General features: G+C 43.0%; 1 protein-coding gene across 6 annotated transcripts in view; it reads left to right on the forward strand.

Annotated features, from left to right (window-relative positions):
- crebbpb (CREB binding lysine acetyltransferase b) overlaps positions 1–18,679 on the forward strand; it is a 28,632-nt gene extending 9,953 nt beyond the window's left edge. Inside the window, exons 3-31 of one of the 6 annotated variants that reach the window (XM_026324109.1) lie at positions 2,324–2,491; positions 3,361–3,613; positions 4,148–4,261; positions 5,020–5,259; positions 5,364–5,463; positions 5,837–5,974; positions 6,106–6,223; positions 6,364–6,538; positions 6,651–6,713; positions 7,004–7,125; positions 7,312–7,500; positions 7,666–8,058; positions 8,259–8,432; positions 8,735–8,915; positions 9,259–9,377; positions 9,486–9,725; positions 9,899–9,987; positions 10,892–11,002; positions 11,154–11,210; positions 11,310–11,387; positions 11,510–11,577; positions 11,693–11,843; positions 12,463–12,609; positions 12,718–12,831; positions 12,969–13,134; positions 14,041–14,208; positions 14,463–14,624; positions 14,986–15,267; positions 15,381–18,679. In XM_026324109.1, coding sequence (XP_026179894.1) covers positions 2,324–2,491; positions 3,361–3,613; positions 4,148–4,261; positions 5,020–5,259; positions 5,364–5,463; positions 5,837–5,974; positions 6,106–6,223; positions 6,364–6,538; positions 6,651–6,713; positions 7,004–7,125; positions 7,312–7,500; positions 7,666–8,058; positions 8,259–8,432; positions 8,735–8,915; positions 9,259–9,377; positions 9,486–9,725; positions 9,899–9,987; positions 10,892–11,002; positions 11,154–11,210; positions 11,310–11,387; positions 11,510–11,577; positions 11,693–11,843; positions 12,463–12,609; positions 12,718–12,831; positions 12,969–13,134; positions 14,041–14,208; positions 14,463–14,624; positions 14,986–15,267; positions 15,381–17,633 — 6,633 coding nt within the window. In that variant the 3' untranslated portion in view covers positions 17,634–18,679. The remainder of the gene's footprint in view (positions 1–2,323; positions 2,492–3,360; positions 3,614–4,147; positions 4,262–5,019; positions 5,260–5,363; positions 5,464–5,836; positions 5,975–6,105; positions 6,224–6,363; positions 6,539–6,650; positions 6,714–7,003; positions 7,126–7,311; positions 7,501–7,665; positions 8,059–8,258; positions 8,433–8,734; positions 8,916–9,258; positions 9,378–9,485; positions 9,726–9,898; positions 9,988–10,891; positions 11,003–11,153; positions 11,211–11,309; positions 11,388–11,509; positions 11,578–11,692; positions 11,844–12,462; positions 12,610–12,717; positions 12,832–12,968; positions 13,135–14,040; positions 14,209–14,462; positions 14,625–14,985; positions 15,268–15,380) is intronic. The other 5 variants (XM_026324112.1, XM_026324111.1, XM_026324113.1 and 2 more) reach the window with 5 other exon arrangements.
- The last annotated feature ends 185 nt before the right edge of the window (positions 18,680–18,864 follow it).

The following is an 18,864-nucleotide window of genomic DNA, read 5'->3' on the forward strand; positions in this document are numbered from 1 at the left end:
TTCTTGCCTTTTACCGTGGCATCATGTCATGGGCTCAGTCTTCTTCTTTTCCTTTCGGCTGCTCCCTTCAGGGGTCGCCACAACGAATCATCTGCCTCCATTCAACCCTATCCTCTGTATCCTCCTCACCCACACCAACTATCCTCATGACCTCCTTCACTACATCCAAGAACCTCCTCTTTGGTCTTCCTCTAGGCCTCCTTCCTGGCAGCTCTAACCTCAGCATCCTTTTACCAATGTAGTCACTGTCCCTCCTCTGAACATGTCCAAACCATCTCAATCTGGCTTCCCTGGCTTTTTCTCCAAAACATCTAACATGAGCTGTCCCTCTGATGTCCTCATTCCTGATCCTATCCATCCTCGTCACTCCCAGAGAGAACCTCAACATCTTCAGCTCTGCTACCTCCAGCTCTGCCTCCTGTCTTTTTCTCAGTGCCACTGTCTCTAAACCAGACAACATTGCTGGTCTCACCACTGTCTTGTCCACCTTTCCTTTCATTCTTGCTGACACTCTTTTGTCACACATCACACCTGACACTTTCCTCCACCCGTTCCAACCTGCTTGCACATGTCTCTTCACTTCTTTTCCACACTCAGTACAACTGAGAAAAAGCAACATGAATCAGATATCAGAAGATTTCCAATCACTCAGCCCATGTAGAGCAGAGAAAATGCCCCCCATAGGTGAATTATTATTGCTTCTTCCCTTGTTTTTGTTGATATTTAAAAAAAATTGTGCCTTGTTAGTTGTAATCTATTAAGTAGTGGGGCTGAAAAAATACATCTGACAGACATCGTCCTCCATTTTGGCCTTTGTGTTTTGACTCCTCCTTGCAGTGATCTCTTAGACCATGTTTAGACTGACAATAACATTGCATCAGCAACACGGCCTCTTCATTTCAATCAGAGGCATTCATGTCAGTGGGGATATAGAGGTTAAAGCATTAGACTGCTTTTTTTGTTGCAGTCATTTAGATGTTTTGGATACTAGATTACATGATATTGTTATTTGGACCTAGATGCATGGTGAATTTTGGGAATGGGGAGTTCAGATATTTTTGTTGATCATCCCTGTTTTCTCTCTGCCTTCTATTGCAACATTAAAATCTTGATTTGCTAGTATTCACTCTTTCCCCTCCAGCTGCTTCCATTTTCTATCTTTCTCTGGCATATGCCGTTTTCTTGGGCCTCTGGCCTTTGATTATGGAGCTGTAAATCATGTTTAGAGGAGCTGGTTTGTGTGGTGTTGTTGAGGTGGGGGAGGCAGTGTAGAGCCAGAGCAATTGAAGAGGAGAAGAGGGCATGCCTAGAGGAGTGGAAACACTGGATGCTTCCTGTTTGACAGTGCTGTCCTCTAGCCGGGTGACACTCCTCCTTAATAAGTGCAGATCGCCAAGTGGGAGAACCCGTGTGTGAGAGGAGGATGTGTGAATGGGAGGGAGGCAGCAGGCAAGCATCTGTGTGGTTCTGTGCAGGGGAGGGGGAGGGGCAACACACTGCTCCACTCAGCTGTTGAGCAAGCTTGTCTTTGGCTCTGTGTGTCTCCTCCCGTTTCCCTCTCCCTGCTGGGTTGGGCTTGCTCTGTCTGCTTGAGCACTTCTGGCAGTGGGGAACCGCCGCGAAGCAAAGCAGGCTGCTGCTTTAGCCTCTGTGGAGAAAGGCAGCCGACAGATGCAGACTAAGGGAATAAATTACTTTTGGAGGACCTAACAGGAAAACAGCTATTTCCTTTCTTTTCCTTAAGCCAGTATTAAAATACAATCATGCGTTTCTGCAGATTTTTTTTTGTAATAACTAGATGCCTTAGATGCCTTATTTTACTAAACAATTAAGTTTCAAGTGATGTTGGAGTGAACATTCAGTAGTGTGATTCTTTAAGATTTTCTGCTTAGTTTGAATGATGACAGTAGATGCCAAGAATTCCTCGTCTATCATGGTAGAAGATGAACAACATTCAACAAAAATACCTGGCAGGATGCAAAGTGGACATGTGCATTGAGCTTTAAGTTTTTGATGCTTGTCGCAGTTTTTTGCTTATTTTTACATGCAAAGCACACAATCACGTTACAACTTTATCTTCAACTCTTGCACAAAGTGGTGAAATGCATAAAAGCTCATGCACTGCTGAAATTATGAGTTCCCATATAAATTACATTAATTCCATAAAGCAACTGGTTTGTGCTTTCTTTATGGCTACATGGGAGGTTGTGTTATAATGGAAACACTGTATTCAAGGGTAGCAGTAAAAGAGTGATCTGATGTGATGGTATGTTTCATGATATGCAAATTTTCTAACCACCTCTGTCCTGTCTCTTCACTATAGATGGGGATGTCAGGAGCTCAATTTGGGCAGCAGTACAGCCAGGCTGGGGTGCAGCAGATGGGGGCAGCAGGGGTCAATGCCCAACAACTCCAGAACAAGACAGTCCTTTCAAACAACCTGCCCCAGTTCTCTACTGAACTAAAGGGAGCTGGGAGTGTGCCAAACATGGTGAGTGTCCTTCAGATCTTAAAAAAAGTGTAAATTTGTCTCTGCCCTTTTTTTTTGTTTGGTTAGTCAAGGGGAGAACATATTCTCCACATTAATCTGTATCTTGTCGTACGCAGCAGCATTGGGAACATAAAATAATACATTTGCACAGCAGCATTTGTACTTCAAATATGTAAATGTATTTGTAAATGAAATGTATTTGATGTTTTTAGTTCATCTGTTGATTGACATACCATCTGCTCTGCAGACATTAGGATGCAGTCAGTAGTCTTGGCCTTCCACTTTCTTCCTTGGCCTTCCTTGTTTTGTTTGTAAAGTGTAAATTGTTGAAAATCAAACACGTAACTAAACTGAATAATATTCTTGAGTCAGTAAGGTTTATTATAGTTGTACAAGCTTAACACTTTGTGTATTCTGGCCAAAACAACATCAACAGCTGCATATCGGCGTGTTCGGAAGCATAATACACAATGTAGGTTTGCACATATTTCGCAAGGAAATAGGCTTGCAGTGCATGTGAAGTATGGGTGTGATTGGTGTACACAGCAGTATTGGGGGAAAATTGCAGTATACCTGTTTGTTTAGATCAGTATGAGATGTGCACCTGGAAAAATATGACTGAAGTGCATGTTGTTTTGGTGTAAGCCTAATCTTGGCAAAGATTAAAATAAACTGTCTGTTACTGCAATGATGTACATAATCAATCAGCATTGTTTAGTTAATATTTACTGATAGTAACACTTAGATCTTTACTGTGGCAAGGTAACAGGATATATTTGTTGGTTTCTCTTTCATTTTTACTTTAAACCTGGACAGTCTGATATTCTTACTGTTTCCTAACCTGTGTGTATTTTGCCATTCTTTTGCAGTCCCAGATGCAGCAGCAGGTAGCGTCAGTGGGCATGGTCCCCGGAGCTGGTGGCGTGTCAGCGGGCCCAACCGCCGACCCTGAGAAGCGCAAACTCATTCAGCAGCAGCTGGTCCTGCTGCTTCATGCACATAAGTGCCAGCGGCGGGAGCAGGCCAATGGGGAGGTGAGGGCCTGCACTCTCCCCCACTGCCGGACCATGAAGAACGTCCTCAACCACATGACCCACTGCCAGGCTGGCAAGTCCTGCCAGGGTGAGTGAAAGTGGTGGGATTTCAGAATGCTGGATTAAAAATCAAACCAGACAGATTTTACCTTTCCTGTAATTATTACTGTATTATTATGTTATGTTTTATGTTAATTATGTTTATAATCAAGAGTTGGATTAAGTGAACAGGTTGCTTAAAATTTCCATACAAATTGTATAACTACTGTGGAACAGCGTTATTCAGAGCCTGTCGTGGGCACAGTGCCAGTTACTTTACATTCCATAGGGACAATAAAAAAATAAAGACTTTTCATGGTATAATGTAGGTTTGTGTTCATGTAAACTGTAATGGGCACTCTACAGATTCAAGTCTTACAAATATTGTCCATAGTTAAATTGCAAACACACACTTAAAGTATTATAGGCTTTTTTAACTGCACTGTATACTGACTAACATGATGCTTGATTTGATCACTTTACCAGGCCATTATATAGCCCAAATCTTTTGTCAGCATCAACACCCACTTTGTGTTCACCGTGCCTTCCTTTATATCTTTGTGTGCATGTTGTCATTCTGCAGTGGCTCACTGTGCATCGTCGAGACAGATCATCTCCCACTGGAAGAACTGTACGCGGCACGACTGTCCGGTTTGCCTGCCTTTGAAGAACGCCAGTGACAAGAGGAACCAGCAACGTGAGTAACTCACCAATCCTTTACGTACCCTTTCATTTATAAATTTGGAAAACATGCATATAGGTAAAAATTAAAGTTAACACAGAACCATACAATTCATTCATTCTAACAGGTGCTTAGACATTTCCACCATCATTTGAATAGAAAATGTTAAAGACTGTTTAAGATTGTTTAACAAGGCAGCTGTCGATCAGCAGCGAGCCTCAAGTCACTGTTTGTGGAACGAAGTGGTGCCACCTGCAGGTTGTGTTTCCTGCAACTCTGTACTGGCTCACTCACTTTCAAGACCTTAAACAGCAAAGGCTGAGCCTGTAATGTGACACCCAGGGGAGGGGCTCTATGGCTCTGCTTTCAGTGGGGGCAGGGTCTTGAGACAACATGATCTCTGATTGGTTAAAAGGCCCTATTACAGGTTTAAATCCCCTACAGAGACAGCATGCTTCTTGTCAGCAATCAACACAGCAGGGAGCAGTGGCAGGAGGTTCAAGAAGAGCTTCTTTAATGTTTTTTTTTTTTTTTCCCCCTTTACACCTATAAAACATTTTTAGCAATTTTAATATGTAATAAAACTGCTATACTTCTCTACAAAAAATGGCAGTGAATGGCAGTGATTTGGGTTGAATTATTTATTTACATACATGTGTTATTTGTGACACCAGAAGCAGCAGTTACTCCTCCTGTTGTAGGATATTAAGTAAATGTTTTAATTTTGTGAAGCCATTTATTTATTTTGTCTTCCGTTGTCTTTCTGGCTGTAGCCATGCTTAATTCCCCTGGAACTGGGCTGCAGAACACCATCAGCACAGTCGGACCTGGCCAGCCCAGTGCCACAGCCATTAACAGTGCTGCTACGCACATTGACCCCAGCTCCATGCAGAGGGCCTATGCTGCCCTGGGCTTGCCATATGGAAACCAGTCCCCTGCTCAGGTCCAGGGGCCAGCTCAGCAAAACCCCCAGGGCCCCCAGCACCAGCAGTTGCGAAGTATGAATCCATTAGGTATGGAATAGAAAGAAGGATTTTGTAAAATAAACAGTATTATAAATCTGTTTATAATCCCTTGTCTTGTAAAAGATTCTAGTAAATTACTTTGTGTTTTTCAGCCCCTAATCAAATGAACCAGATGGCAGGAGGCATGGGTGTTCCCTCTTCAGACCAGGCTGGGATGCACTCCGACTCCTCACTACCCTCCACACTCAACAAGTGAGCATTCTTATCATTACTCTGTGACACAACACAAGGTCCTTCCTGCAAAGGTATCGTTTCTGTTTAATGCCCTTCTCAAAAAAGGTATGCTTCTGCAATCACAAACGATCGAAGGACATGATTTCATAGGTTGTAGTTGGGAGTTAGTTAAGACTTGCCTTGTTCCAGTCAAAGGCCCAAATGATCGATTATCCTTGATGCAAGTATGTGCTCTGATGCTTGAGTTCTTTTTATGCATCAATTTAAAATGTATCTGAATTATTGTTTCTTATAATTTATAGAAATGTGGTTCAAACTTATTTATGAAACCTTATATGGAATAATCACTGTTCACTGTTTTGAAGAGTTTTTTTTTCTTTCTGTCGTACAGTCCGCTGATGTCAGATGGGTCAGTAGGAGGAAGCATGGGAAACCTGCCCACTGCCACCCCTCTCTCTTCTACGGGGGTAAGGAAGGCCTGGCATGAACATGTCACTCAGGACCTGCGCACCCACCTGGTGCACAAACTGTAAGTCCAACAACAGAGCAGAATAGAGAACAATAGAGCAAATGTAATACAAATACTAGAGTTCTGTCAGATGCAAACCAAACAAAATTTAGTTGTTTAAAGTGTTTTTTTTTTCTGTTGTTTTTCTTCAGAGTACAAGCCATATTCCCCACCCCAGACCCTGCAGCACTGAAGGATCGGCGAATGGAGAACCTGGTGGCATATGCACGCAAAGTCGAGGGTGACATGTATGAGTCAGCTAACAGCAGGGTAACTAATCTGATACACTCTTGCCTTTATTATCACTTTTTTTTTTTAGTCAGCATTTTAATCCTTTATGCCTTCTCACAACACATTCATTCTTTTAAAAAGTCATGTATGTCTTTTGTTTCTTGTCATCCTCTCAAAAGGATGAGTATTACCACTTTCTGGCAGAAAAAATCTACAAGATCCAGAAGGAACTAGAGGAGAAGAGGCGCTCACGGCTTCAGAAACAGCCTGGGATTGTGGGCACAGCAGGGCCACAGCAGCCTGGTATGGCTCAGCCAAACACCATGGGACCAGGACAGGCTGTTCGACCACCCAGTTAGTAGTTTAACTACTATCAAAGTAGTTGATAGAAGTCCTCAATTATTATAACTACTGAGCTAATGTCCAAAAATTTCTGTAACAGAGAAATTGTCCTGTTTTCTTGCAGATGGACCTGTGGCTATGTCCACCATGCCAAATCCGATAATGAATCGTATGCAGGTGCCCCAAGGTACATGCTCTTCTGTGTGTGACTGTCAAAGAGAGAAAAGCATTTTATATGTTGTTTTTTGCATAACATTTGCTGGTTCTAAATACACTATTGGCTTCACATTTAAATTTTTCTTCCTGAGCACACCTGATTTTGTTTAACTGTTTAATAAATACTTGTATCATAGGTCATATTTTTAAAATAGGTGGTTTAGTGCCCCTGCCAGCCCAGCAGGACATGGAATATTAAATTACAACAACTCCCAGGAATAATAAATAGATATATAATTGTATGTGTATCTGTTCCCACAGGAATCAATCAGTTCAATCCAATGGCAGTGCAGAATCCGCAGATGTCTCAGGCGACAATGGGAGCTCATGCTCCCCCCTCCCTGAACCATCCACAGCAGATGAACATGAGCTCTGTCCCAGCGGTTAGATTTCTCTCCCTTCTCTATTTTCATTTTTCCCCTTTAATCACTTTTAATTTGTAGTTTCATACAGTTTCTCTTTTAAATTTACTCTTGGCACAGTTTTTCCATGTTACCTGGTGTGAATATTAGATTCCTACTGTTGTAATGATTTTTCTGTTTCATCCCTTCTCTATTCTTCTGTTCCAGTTGGGCATGTCCCCGTCAAGAATGCCTCAGGCTCAAGGAATGATGGGTGGTCATGCCAATAACATGGTAGCTCAGTCAGCCAACCAGGCCCAGTTCCTGCCACAGGGCCAGTTTTCTGCAGCTGCAGGTGGAGCAATGAATGTGAATGTAGGGTTGGGCCAACCTATTGCACAGACAGCTGTCACACAGGTGAGATGATGTATGCTGTATTCAGACAAATGCAAAGAGTTTTATCCTCCTAGCATTCAATGCACTCTAAATGTCTGGACATGGCCTTTTGTGTGCCAGTTTCTGTGGGCTGCTGTAAGAGTGAGGTGTATTTGTATGATAATTGTGCACCCCTCTCTGTTCCAGCAGCCACAGAACTCTAACCTCCCTTTGAATGCACTGGGCTCCCTTGGCTCCCAGCTTCCCTGCGGCCCTACAGCCCAGCCCCCCCTGGGTGTCACCCCTCCACCTAATGCCTCTGCCAGCCTGCAGTCTCAACAACAGCAGCAGCAGCAACAGCAGCATCACCACCATGCTCCCACGCAGGCCCATGTACCACCTCAGCCCTCAACCCCTGCCTCCACTGGTGGACCGTCCTCCACACCTACCCACATACCCAGTAGCCTTCCTGGTCCCCCCTCAGCCATGGGCACACCCCCTGACCCCTCCCAGCCACTCACACCCCTGCAGCCCCAACCTGAACCCCCCAGCCAGATCCAGCAGCCCACCTCAGTGCAGGCACACCACCCCAGCACACCGGTGAGACATTAGTTCTTACTGTAAAGACACTATAGTCATTATGGTGTTTATTCCTTTGCTGGTTTCCCTTGAAGTGAGAATTCTTTGGACCAAACAATTTTAAATGATGAGTCTGCGACCCCTACTAAGAAAGTCAGTACAACATACTTTTAAAATCATCAGTATTATGATCAGATTATTTGTTCTTTCTCTCCTCAAAGTTGTCTCAGGCAGCAGCGAGTATAGACAACAGAGTTCCCACCCCAGGCTCTGTGGCTGAGCTGAGCTCCCAGCAGGCCCTGCCTGACACAAGTGGCACTGAAGTCAAAACTGAAGTAAAAGATGAAGAAGATGACAGCAACTCTGGGAAGATTCAGACTGATATAAAAATGGAGGTATGTGCTTGGTTTTAGAAGGTAATTTAGTAATCAATAGGTAAAGAAAGAAATTGCTGTCAAAAGATCGAAAGACGCACACAAGTACCTATTGTAGATAAGACTTGAAACAATTTGCTGCCTTAATCCATAGTTCCACTGCAAATTTGTTTCCACACAGCCAGTTGTTCACATTTCATGTACAAAAATGTCTGTTTGAATTGTTTTTTTTCACTAGTCTAAAATAGTGTTATGTTAATACTTGATGGGTTCCCAACCCAGCACTGTTGGACAGCTGATTAAACATTGTTGTATGGATATAGCAGGATGATGAAAATAAACCCCCGCTGGTGAAGAAGGAGGAGCCAGAGGAACCTGAGCCAAAGCACGAACCAATGGAAACAGAGGAGAAGAAGCCGGAGATGAAGGCAGAACCCAAAGAAGCAGAGGAAAGTGGGGCCAACAGCACATCGACTGTCTCCACTCCTCAAAACCGCAAAAAAAGTAAGATACCAATCACCTTTATCATTTGTATGTACATCCTAATATAAAAAACCATATTTGGCTCTAAAACAGGTTTGTCCATTTCAGAGAGTGTTGACATCAAATCTATTTAGTGAAAGTAAATTGTATGTTAATGTCAATTCTAAGTCGACTGCTGTTCATCCCAGTGTACAGTACATGTTTACTGTAAAAGTGGTTACAGTGACAGTTGTATTCATACACTGTGACAGAGGGCTTGGCACTTTACACTACTTCACTTTTTAATGTTGAGTTAAAATTTTGTAGACATTGTTTGTTGTGCAAGATTTTGTGGCATCTTATGACACTATTATTGTCTGTCCAGTTTTCAAACCAGAGGAGCTGAGACAAGCCCTAATGCCAACACTTGAGGCCCTCTACAGGCAAGACCCAGAGTCACTGCCCTTCAGACAACCTGTAGACCCTATACTACTAGGCATCCCTGTGAGTGTCCACAATTGAGTACCTTTGCTCCAGTATAATAAGAACCACAGAAAACACCTTTAAGCATTATTTGAGTATTCCAGCTAATGTGTCTCTCCTGTTATATAGGACTACTTTGACATAGTGAAGAATCCCATTGATTTGTCCACCATCAAGCGAAAGCTGGATACGGGTCAGTACCAGGAGCCGTGGCAGTATGTGGACGATGTGTGGCTCATGTTCAACAATGCTTGGCTGTACAATCGTAAAACATCCCGTGTCTACAAGTACTGTACCAAACTGGCCGAAGTATTTGAGACTGAGATTGATCCCGTCATGCAGGGCCTTGGCTATTGCTGTGGCAGGAGGGTAAGATGAACAGAATGCAAGCACAGAAACTACAGAGGATTTTTTAAAAATCACTTTCACTACATTTATCTTATTCAGAGATAAATGTTCATATTTATTTTCACCTGTATGTAAATGTTGACTTGAATATCATGAGATTGTTACAATTACCCGTTTCTTTGTTCTTTCCACAGTTCGAATTCTCACCCCAGATGCTCTGTTGCTATGGCAAACAGTTGTGTACTATCTCCAGGGATGGCACCTACTACAGCTACCAGAACAGGTAAAAGCTTACAGGCTCTTCTAAAAGGCAGAAACATAAGAACAGGTGAAGGAGGGTCATGCTGCTGCCACAGCAAAAGATACCACTCCAATTACCCATGTTACCAAAGGGCTTTTACCACATGATCTTTCCTTTACAGGGGTTTCACAAACACATATTGTGGCATTTTGTCCTTATTCATCTGTGCTCAAGAGCCAGCTCCAAAGCTCCCCCTGCGGTGCAAAATTTGCTACTGCACCTCAGTGTCATTCCAATGCAACATTATCCATTGCAGATACTCACTACTAAATACAATGATTCAAAATTCCCAGCAAGAAGTCATTGTTTATGAGAATTGAATGGATTTCTCATTGCTCAAGATATTCCTAAGCAGGCTTTTATGTTTTTCCACATTGTAATCAAAATCTCTACATTATTAACACCAAATTGACCTTTTCCTTCTGCAAAATAACCCAGTAAAATGAAAGAATCTAGTCAGTTTCCCCAAAGATGGGCACATTTGTATTTGTATTATCATTCGTCCTGCCTCCCCTGGCATGACCATATTCATTCACTCACCTATGGTGCATGTTGCTTATGTATTAAATTATTGTTTTTGTTGATTTCATATTCAAGCATGAAGTTACATAGTGTTGCCATACATATATTTGTTGTTGACATTTTTTTCCCACCATTAACATAGCATTTTAGCATGTTTCCCCATTACTTTTCCAGTTTGAATGAGAGCGGATAGATAATGACCATTTCAGTTGTGACTAACATGTACCTCTGCCTGTGTGTGTGTCCTTCCGTCTGTCCGCTGCCCATGCTCCGTCCTCGGTTGTTGCCGTGTGCTCCGTTCACTCTGCATTCTGCCACCTGTACGCCGGTTTGCCTGTGCTGCTACTGTGTGTGCTGGCTGCAGTTCACCCAAATATGGCCTTATTGCCGACAGGTATCACTTCTGTGAGAAGTGCTTCAACGAGATCCAGGGCAACAGTGTGACCCTGGGGGATGACCCATCACAGCCACAGACGTAAGTTACCTGGGTGGCTGAACACTTCCTGATGATCATCATGCGAGATTATCAGGCTGTTTTCTTTCTCGATTTATTCTATGGGAAAAAGGTTCAATCACATGAACCAACATGAACTTGGGTTGTCTCTTGTATCTCTCTTTTCGTGCAGCATGATCTCAAAAGATCAGTTTGAAAAGAAGAAAAATGACATGTTGGACCCTGAACCGTGAGTACTGTCTGAGACAGTAGCTTCAGTTTGTGTGATGCTTCTAATCTACTACTCCAGAGAAGGAAACACAGGCAAAGCAAATGTTTGTCGTTGCAGGTTTGTCGAATGTAAAGACTGTGGACGAAAGATGCATCAGATCTGTGTGCTGCACTATGAAGTCATTTGGCCATCAGGGTGAGTAGCCACAGCTATCCAACCATTTATGCATTTGCAGTCCATGTTTAACTTTTGATTTTTACTATCAAAAAATTGTATTTGCTTGATGCACTGTATGACGCTAAACTACTTTCTTCTAGTTTTGTTTGTGACAACTGTCTGAAGAAGTCTAGCAAAACAAGAAAGGAAAACAAGTTTTCAGCCAAACGTAAGAAACATGAAATAGTAAAACATGTCATTTAACTTAATTTTCTTTAACTTAATCAAATAAGTCTCAATGTTCAAAACCTAAATTAATCTTAAATGTGTTTGTTCTTGTAAAGGGTTGCAGTCTACCAGGCTGGGGACATACATTGAGGACAGAGTGAATAAGTACTTGAAAAGGCAGAACCACCCAGAGGCTGGTGAGGTGTTTGTGCGAGTGGTAGCCAGCTCAGACAAAACTGTGGAAGTTAAACCTGGCATGAAGTCTAGGTAAGATTGTCATCCACTGATGAAATGTCCCTGTCTTGACTTTCCAAAAATATTTAAGTCAGGATTAACAGTAGTTCAGTGTGTGGATCTACCCTCACTGCAAGCTTAGCTGGAAACTAACACATACCAGAGAGAGAGGTTTAGGCTTAATTAGGTGTTCTTATTAAGAAAATGAGCTCATTGATTATTGTATATTTGATGTGTTGTTCATTCTATATGTACCCAGTCAGTGAATTATTAAAGCAAGAAAGAGGAAGAGGTATCAGTAGAGCTCATTATGTCACAATACAAGGAGTCACTTAAGTAGTTTTTGTGGTGTTTTTTTTTTTCCTTAATTCAATAAAGACAGTATAGAAGTGAAAGGAATAGTAGGGAGAGACAACAGATAACACACAGCAAGGCTATGTAGCTGAACTCAAGTCAGGGACATTGCAGTTAAATATTTAGGATCTTATAACCCAGCTATGTTGATGTGGTCTTTTGATGGATTTAAATGTTAACACTGAGTCAGGGACCCAAAAGATGTGATCTTTAATTACTGACTTAATAAATGCAGTTCTTAGTATGTTTTAGCATCTGTACAAATGATCTGTTTGCTTTTGCTTCTCTGTTTCCCCAGATTTGTGGACTCAGGTGAGATGGTGGAGAGCTTCCCTTACAGAACCAAAGCACTTTTTGCATTTGAGGAAATAGATGGGGTGGATGTGTGTTTCTTCGGCATGCATGTCCAGGAATATGGCTCAGATTGCCCCTTTCCAAACACAAGGTAAGAACTACAGTAAAAAACAACAGTGATGTATGTAGTTTCTCTCTGTTTATTTTGCTAATTCGTTTGTATTTTTCTGCTGGTAAATTCTCTGCACCTGCCTTGCAGGCGGGTTTACATATCATACCTCGACAGTATTCACTTCTTCAGACCACGTATGCTAAGGACTGCAGTCTACCATGAAATCTTAATAGGTTACCTGGAGTATGTGAAGAAACTTGGGTGAGTGAAGAATACGTTTACACAGACTGTTTAATGCTTTTTTCCCGTTTAATTCTTTATATATATATATATATATATATATATATATATATAATTCTTGCAAATGCTAAGTACCTGCCAACTTGTGCCGTGATCAGGTATGTGACAGGTCACATCTGGGCCTGCCCACCCAGTGAAGGAGATGACTACATTTTCCACTGCCACCCTCCTGATCAGAAGATTCCCAAACCCAAAAGGCTTCAAGAGTGGTACAGAAAGATGCTGGACAAGGCTTTCGCTGAGAGGATTATACACGATTACAAGGTGAGAAAGTTTTTACAGAATCATGTGACACATTCACGGAACATCTCACCCATTATAAAGAACAATTTTTAACACCAATTTTAAATAGACAGTCTCGATCTCTCTTGTAGGCAGCAGGCAGATGCCATGCCATTTTACATATTGATGTTCTTTATTTTTAGAATAAAAATTAATTTCTTCTGATAATCTAAAGATGGCTTTAATGAAAATTCCCAGGGGCTGTCAAATTATTTTGGTATAATATTATATAGTATAAGCTGGGATCATCTCCCACCTCCATTGATTAGTGTTCACTGTTTACTTGTATTAACTCTGCAACCCATTTAGAGAGATAGTACTTGGATTTGTCACAATCTGTCTTTCGTATAAAGATATTAGTATATTATATGAGTACAACTTCAACACACTGAAAAATGTTACGCCTAATGAAATGAGTAGTACTTTGACTTTTTATCACGTAGTCGTTCATAATGAACTATGAAATTGATCCCCATGTCTGTATTTCCTATTTCTGTTTAAAAGTTACAATAGTTTTACATCAGCAGCTTTTTTCGAAATTGTAGTAATATGGTGTTTCTTTAAAAAAACACATTTTTTATTTAAGCTACTATGTCCAGTTCATGTGTGCAACATATTACAGGCTCCCCCTAGTGTTGGGTATAGATGATTGCAAAAATGAAAGCAGTAAAAACTACTATTTCTGTTTCATTTTTAGGCAACATATAGATCAATATTTTGGGTAAAAAAAAATTTTTATTTTTTTTTTTTTGCATTTTTAATGTTAGTTTTAGTGTTAGTATGCTCTTCTATTTAGATGTGTCATTAAACTTCTTAAGGTCTTCAACTTTGGCTTCTCATTAAAAACTCACTGTAGATCCTGACAAGATTTTGTTTTTCTGCATTCAGGACATTTTCAAGCAGGCCACAGAAGACAGGCTAACCAGTGCCAATGAGCTGCCATACTTTGAGGGTGACTTTTGGCCTAATGTACTGGAGGAGAGCATCAAGGAGCTGGAACAGGAAGAGGAGGAGAGAAAGAAGGAGGAGAACACAGCCTCCTCTGAAATGACAGAGGTGAGTTAGATGGATAGGTGTTTTGAGTTTTTTTTTAAATGGATCTTCTAAAAAGGAACGCTCTTGTTATGCCAAAATCAACAGACTAGTGCTTAGTCTGTCTCACAGCAGATTTTATCATCCTCTGGTTCTCGTTATATAAAAGTTTTCAGCAGACTCTCGAGCGTTGTATAACCACTCAGCTTAATTGCATAACCTCATTGTACCCATTGTGCAATCTGCCTCTCTGAATGTTCATGTCCATCTATTTCAAGGGAACCCACATTGACAGCAAGAATGCCAAAAAGAAGAATAACAAGAAGACCAACAAAAACAAGAGCAGTCTCAGCCGGGCCAATAAGAAAAAGCCTGGAATGCCGAATGTAGCCAATGATCTGTCCCAGAAGCTCTATGCTACAATGGAGAAACATAAAGAGGTAGGAAACCTCGTGAACTAAAACCGATTGTTTCACTGTCCACTCCTGAAAGCTAAAAATGGCATCCTATGTAAAATTTAAGTAAGTTTTTCAACTACTCTGTGTCTTTAATATAAGCTGGGAGGTTGACGTGGATAATGCACAATTGTACAGTTCTTTCTCTGTATCACGTTTTTTTTTTTTTCTACATTTTATTGGCACATCTACATATATGAATACACAAGCATACAACAGGACCCTTTAGTGTTAGATGTTATTTAGAATGAAGTAGGAATTGGGATGGGATATACATGGGATATCTTCAGAGTTGGGAACCTGTAACAGCATATTTTTTTCTGTTTCCCCTCCTTTCTACCACCAGGTATTTTTTGTTATCCACCTCCATGCTGGGCCAGTCATTAACACCCTGCCCCCAATCATGGACCCCGACCCCTTGTTGACATGTGACCTGATGGATGGCCGTGATGCCTTTCTGACTTTGGCCAGGGACAAGCACTGGGAGTTCAGCTCTCTGAGACGATGCAAATGGAGCACGATGTGCATGCTGGTGGAACTGCACAACCAAGGCCAGGACCGCTTTGTGTACACTTGTAATGAATGCAAGCACCATGTGGAGACTCGCTGGCACTGTACCGTCTGTGAGGTAAGAAATAGTGGAATTCTACAGACATGTTTTGGGATCTACATCCGTCTTAGTTTTGAATTAATTTTAAATTTTCTTATAACCATAATGTGGTCTTTCTTACCTGTCACCAGGACTATGACCTATGCATTAACTGCTACAACACTAAGGGCCACGACCACCAAATGGTCAAATGGGGCCTGGGTATTGATGATGACAGCAACAGCCAGGGTGGAGAAGCCTCCAAGAGCCCTCAAGAGAGCCGGCGCCTGAGCATCCAGCGCTGCATTCAGTCCTTGGTCCATGCCTGTCAGTGCCGCAACGCCAACTGCTCTCTACCTTCATGCCAGAAGATGAAGAGAGTGGTTCAACACACAAAGGGCTGCAAGCGCAAAACTAATGGTGGCTGTCCTGTGTGCAAGCAGCTTATCGCTTTATGTTGTTATCATGCCAAGCACTGTCAGGAGAACAAGTGCCCTGTTCCCTTCTGTCTCAACATCAAGCACAAACTACGTCAGCAGCAGCTGCAGCATAGGCTCCAGCAGGCTCAAATGATGCGCCGCAGAATGGCCTCTATGGCTGGAAGGGGTATGCCCCTGCCATCTCCACCTACCTCAGCAGCTCCTGACACCCCAAACTCTGTGCAGCAGCCTAATACGCCGCAGACCCCGCAGCCCATGCCCAATCAGCCCCAACAGCAGCAACCACCAAACCCTGCTAATATTGGCCAGGGCTTCCCCAGTAATGGCCACAGCAGCCAGCCCCCAACACCAGTCCCACAGGGCAAACCAGGGCCTCAATCATCCCCTCTTCATCAGCAGCAGTCACCTCTGCCTAACATACCACACCAACCTGCTCAGACACCGCAGACGACAGCTCTAATGGTAGCCAGACAGATTGAGATGGTAGCCAAGGCAAAGCAACAGCAGCAGCAACAGCAGCAGAACTATGCTATGAATGGGATGCCCATGAACCACCATCGGATGATGGGGCCCATGCAGGGCCAGATGCAGATGATGCAGGGGTCACGGGGGCCCCAGGTGCAGATGCAGGCTATGCAGCAGGGTCAGTGGGCACCAGGCATGCAGAATCCCATGCAGAGTCCCCAGGGTCATCAGCCACAGGTCCCTCCTCAACAAGGCTCAATGGCTCCTCAGCAGGCCCAGGTAACCCCCATGCCCCAGCAGAGCCAGCTCATGCAGAGGCCCATGATGCCTCAGCAACAAGGTCTACAAATGCCTGGGGTCATGCCTCCACAGGGGCCTTCGCAGCAGGGCATGACACCACAGCAACCAAACATGCCCCGGGGGATGCCTGGTAACATTGCTCCGAGTGCCCTGCAGGATTTACTGCGCACCCTCAAATCTCCCAGCTCCCCCCAGCAGCAACAACAGGTTCTCAACATCCTCAAATCTAATCCCCACCTTATGGCTGCCTTCATTAAACAGCGGACAGCAAAGTACCAGGCCAACCAGCCGCAGCAGCAGGCCCCACAGCAGAATCCCCAGGCTATGGGGTCCCAGGCAGGAATGCAGGCCATGGCAGCCATGGCAAACCAGGTGCAGAGGCCAGGAATGGTGCCTCAGCAGCAGCCTCCTCAGCAGGCAGGGCCCCAGGGCATGGTGCCTATGGGTCCCCAAAGCCAGATGATGAATGCTGCTCAGAATGGCAACCCCCAGCTGTATCGCAGACAGCAGCTGCTCAGGATGCAACAACAGCAGCAGCAGCAGCAGCAGGGGGGCATGCCTCAGGGCCACAGTCAGTTCCCCCAGCAGCAGCCGGGGCAGGCAAGCTACTCCCAGCTTCGTATGCAGCAGCACATGGCTATGCAAGGAGGTGGGGGGCCTATGAGCCAGCTTCCTCCCACATCCCAAATGGGCCAACCTGGCATGGGCATGGATGGGCCCCCGAGCCTCCTCCAGCAGCGTATGCTTCAACAGCAGCAACAGCAGCAGCAGATGATGAAGCAGCAAATGGGCTCTCCAGCACAGGCTAACTCCATGAGTCCACAGCCTCACATGCTCCAAGGCCAAGGCCAGGGAGGAGCTCACTTGCCTGGCCAGGCAATGGCAGGGCCCCTGGGAAACCAAGTACGCTCCCCAGCTCCAGTGCAATCGCCCCGTCCGCCTTCGCAGCAGCCCCCACATTCCAGTCCCTCCCCACGCATACAACCCCAACCTTCACCTCAGCATGGCGCCCTCCACTCCAGCTCTCCTCACCCCGGCCTTGGGGGCCCCATGTCAGGCTCCATGGATCAGGGACACATAGGGACACCAGAGCAGAGTGCCATGCTCCCTCAGCTTAACACACCAAACCGAGGTAATGACATGAGTATGGTGAGTGACACGACGGCAGACACGCTGGAGAAATTTGTTGAAGGATTGTAGCATTTCGTGAAAAACAAAGGCCTTGTTCTGTTTTCAGCTGAGATTTTTTTGTACTTGCTGATGTAAAAAGCCGGGCAAAAAGAATACAAACAAATGAGTCATGTGAGGCCTATGGACTGTGAACTTTCCTATACCAAGGGACTGCTTTTTCTTCCAATACAGAGTGATTTAATAATTGCTGATGAAAAGAAGACACCAAGACACAAAGAATATATTTTTGTTCAGACCAGCCATGCCACTGGTCTTTGTGTTGTTTTAATTTGATTTTCTTTTGTTATGCTCTGATATTGACTTTTTTAACAAAACTTCTCAAAAACAAAAAATATTTTGTTTTATTATTCATTTTTTATTTTGTACCTTTGCAAATTAATATCGTATTTGTGTTGAGAAGACTGTAAAATTATTTGTCTGGGTTTTTTTTTTCCTTTCCTTTCCTTTCCTTTTCCTTTTCTTTTTTTTTTTTTTTTTTTTGGCCAGATTTCACCTTTTGCTCAGTTTCTCTGTTCCTGGCTAATTTATTCTAATATGCCATTTTTCAAAAGGACTGCCTTTGGGAAAGCCTTAATTTCTTTCCTGTTTGCAGAGTTTATGGGAGATTAACGTATTTGTATAGATCTAGGAACTATTGCACACATCCAAACACAACATGCAGGTATAAGATAAACCTGCACTGAAGCTTGTTAATGTTCACAGGTGCCAGAATGTTGTTTTTACTGGCCTGGGCCCAGTATTTGTCTTGCAAATGTTTAAAAAAATTGCTTTGTCTCTACTTCAGTCTGAAGAAATTCTCATTAAGTCTTGAACCTCTTTTGTCTGTGCTGAGAAATTAACGTTTGACTGCTGATTTGTGTTCAGAGAGAGTTTTGTGCATCATTTTCTCTCTTGCATTAAACTTGAATTGATGATGAACTGTTCTCTAATGTAAATCTAGCAGCTAGACAGTACTGTAAATATGCAGAAAATAATGAAATCACTGTACAAACTGGTTCAAATGGCTCATTTCGTACTTATATACCATATTGTTAAATAAACCTGTGTGCCACAGACTCTGCTTCTGATTTTTCTGTGTAAAGAACACAGTTGTAGTCAGCAACAGGATGGTAACTAATGATTATTCTCATTCATTTGGGTTATCAAATCTGAAAAACAGTAAAATGTGTTTGCATAATTAGTCCAACCATTAGTCAAAGTTAATTCCACACGTTTAGCTCTTAATGAACACATGTTATTT

The sequence above is a fragment of the Mastacembelus armatus genome, chromosome 8 (assembly GCF_900324485.2).
Source record: "Mastacembelus armatus chromosome 8, fMasArm1.2, whole genome shotgun sequence".
Classification (NCBI taxonomy): Eukaryota; Metazoa; Chordata; class Actinopteri; order Synbranchiformes; family Mastacembelidae; genus Mastacembelus; species Mastacembelus armatus.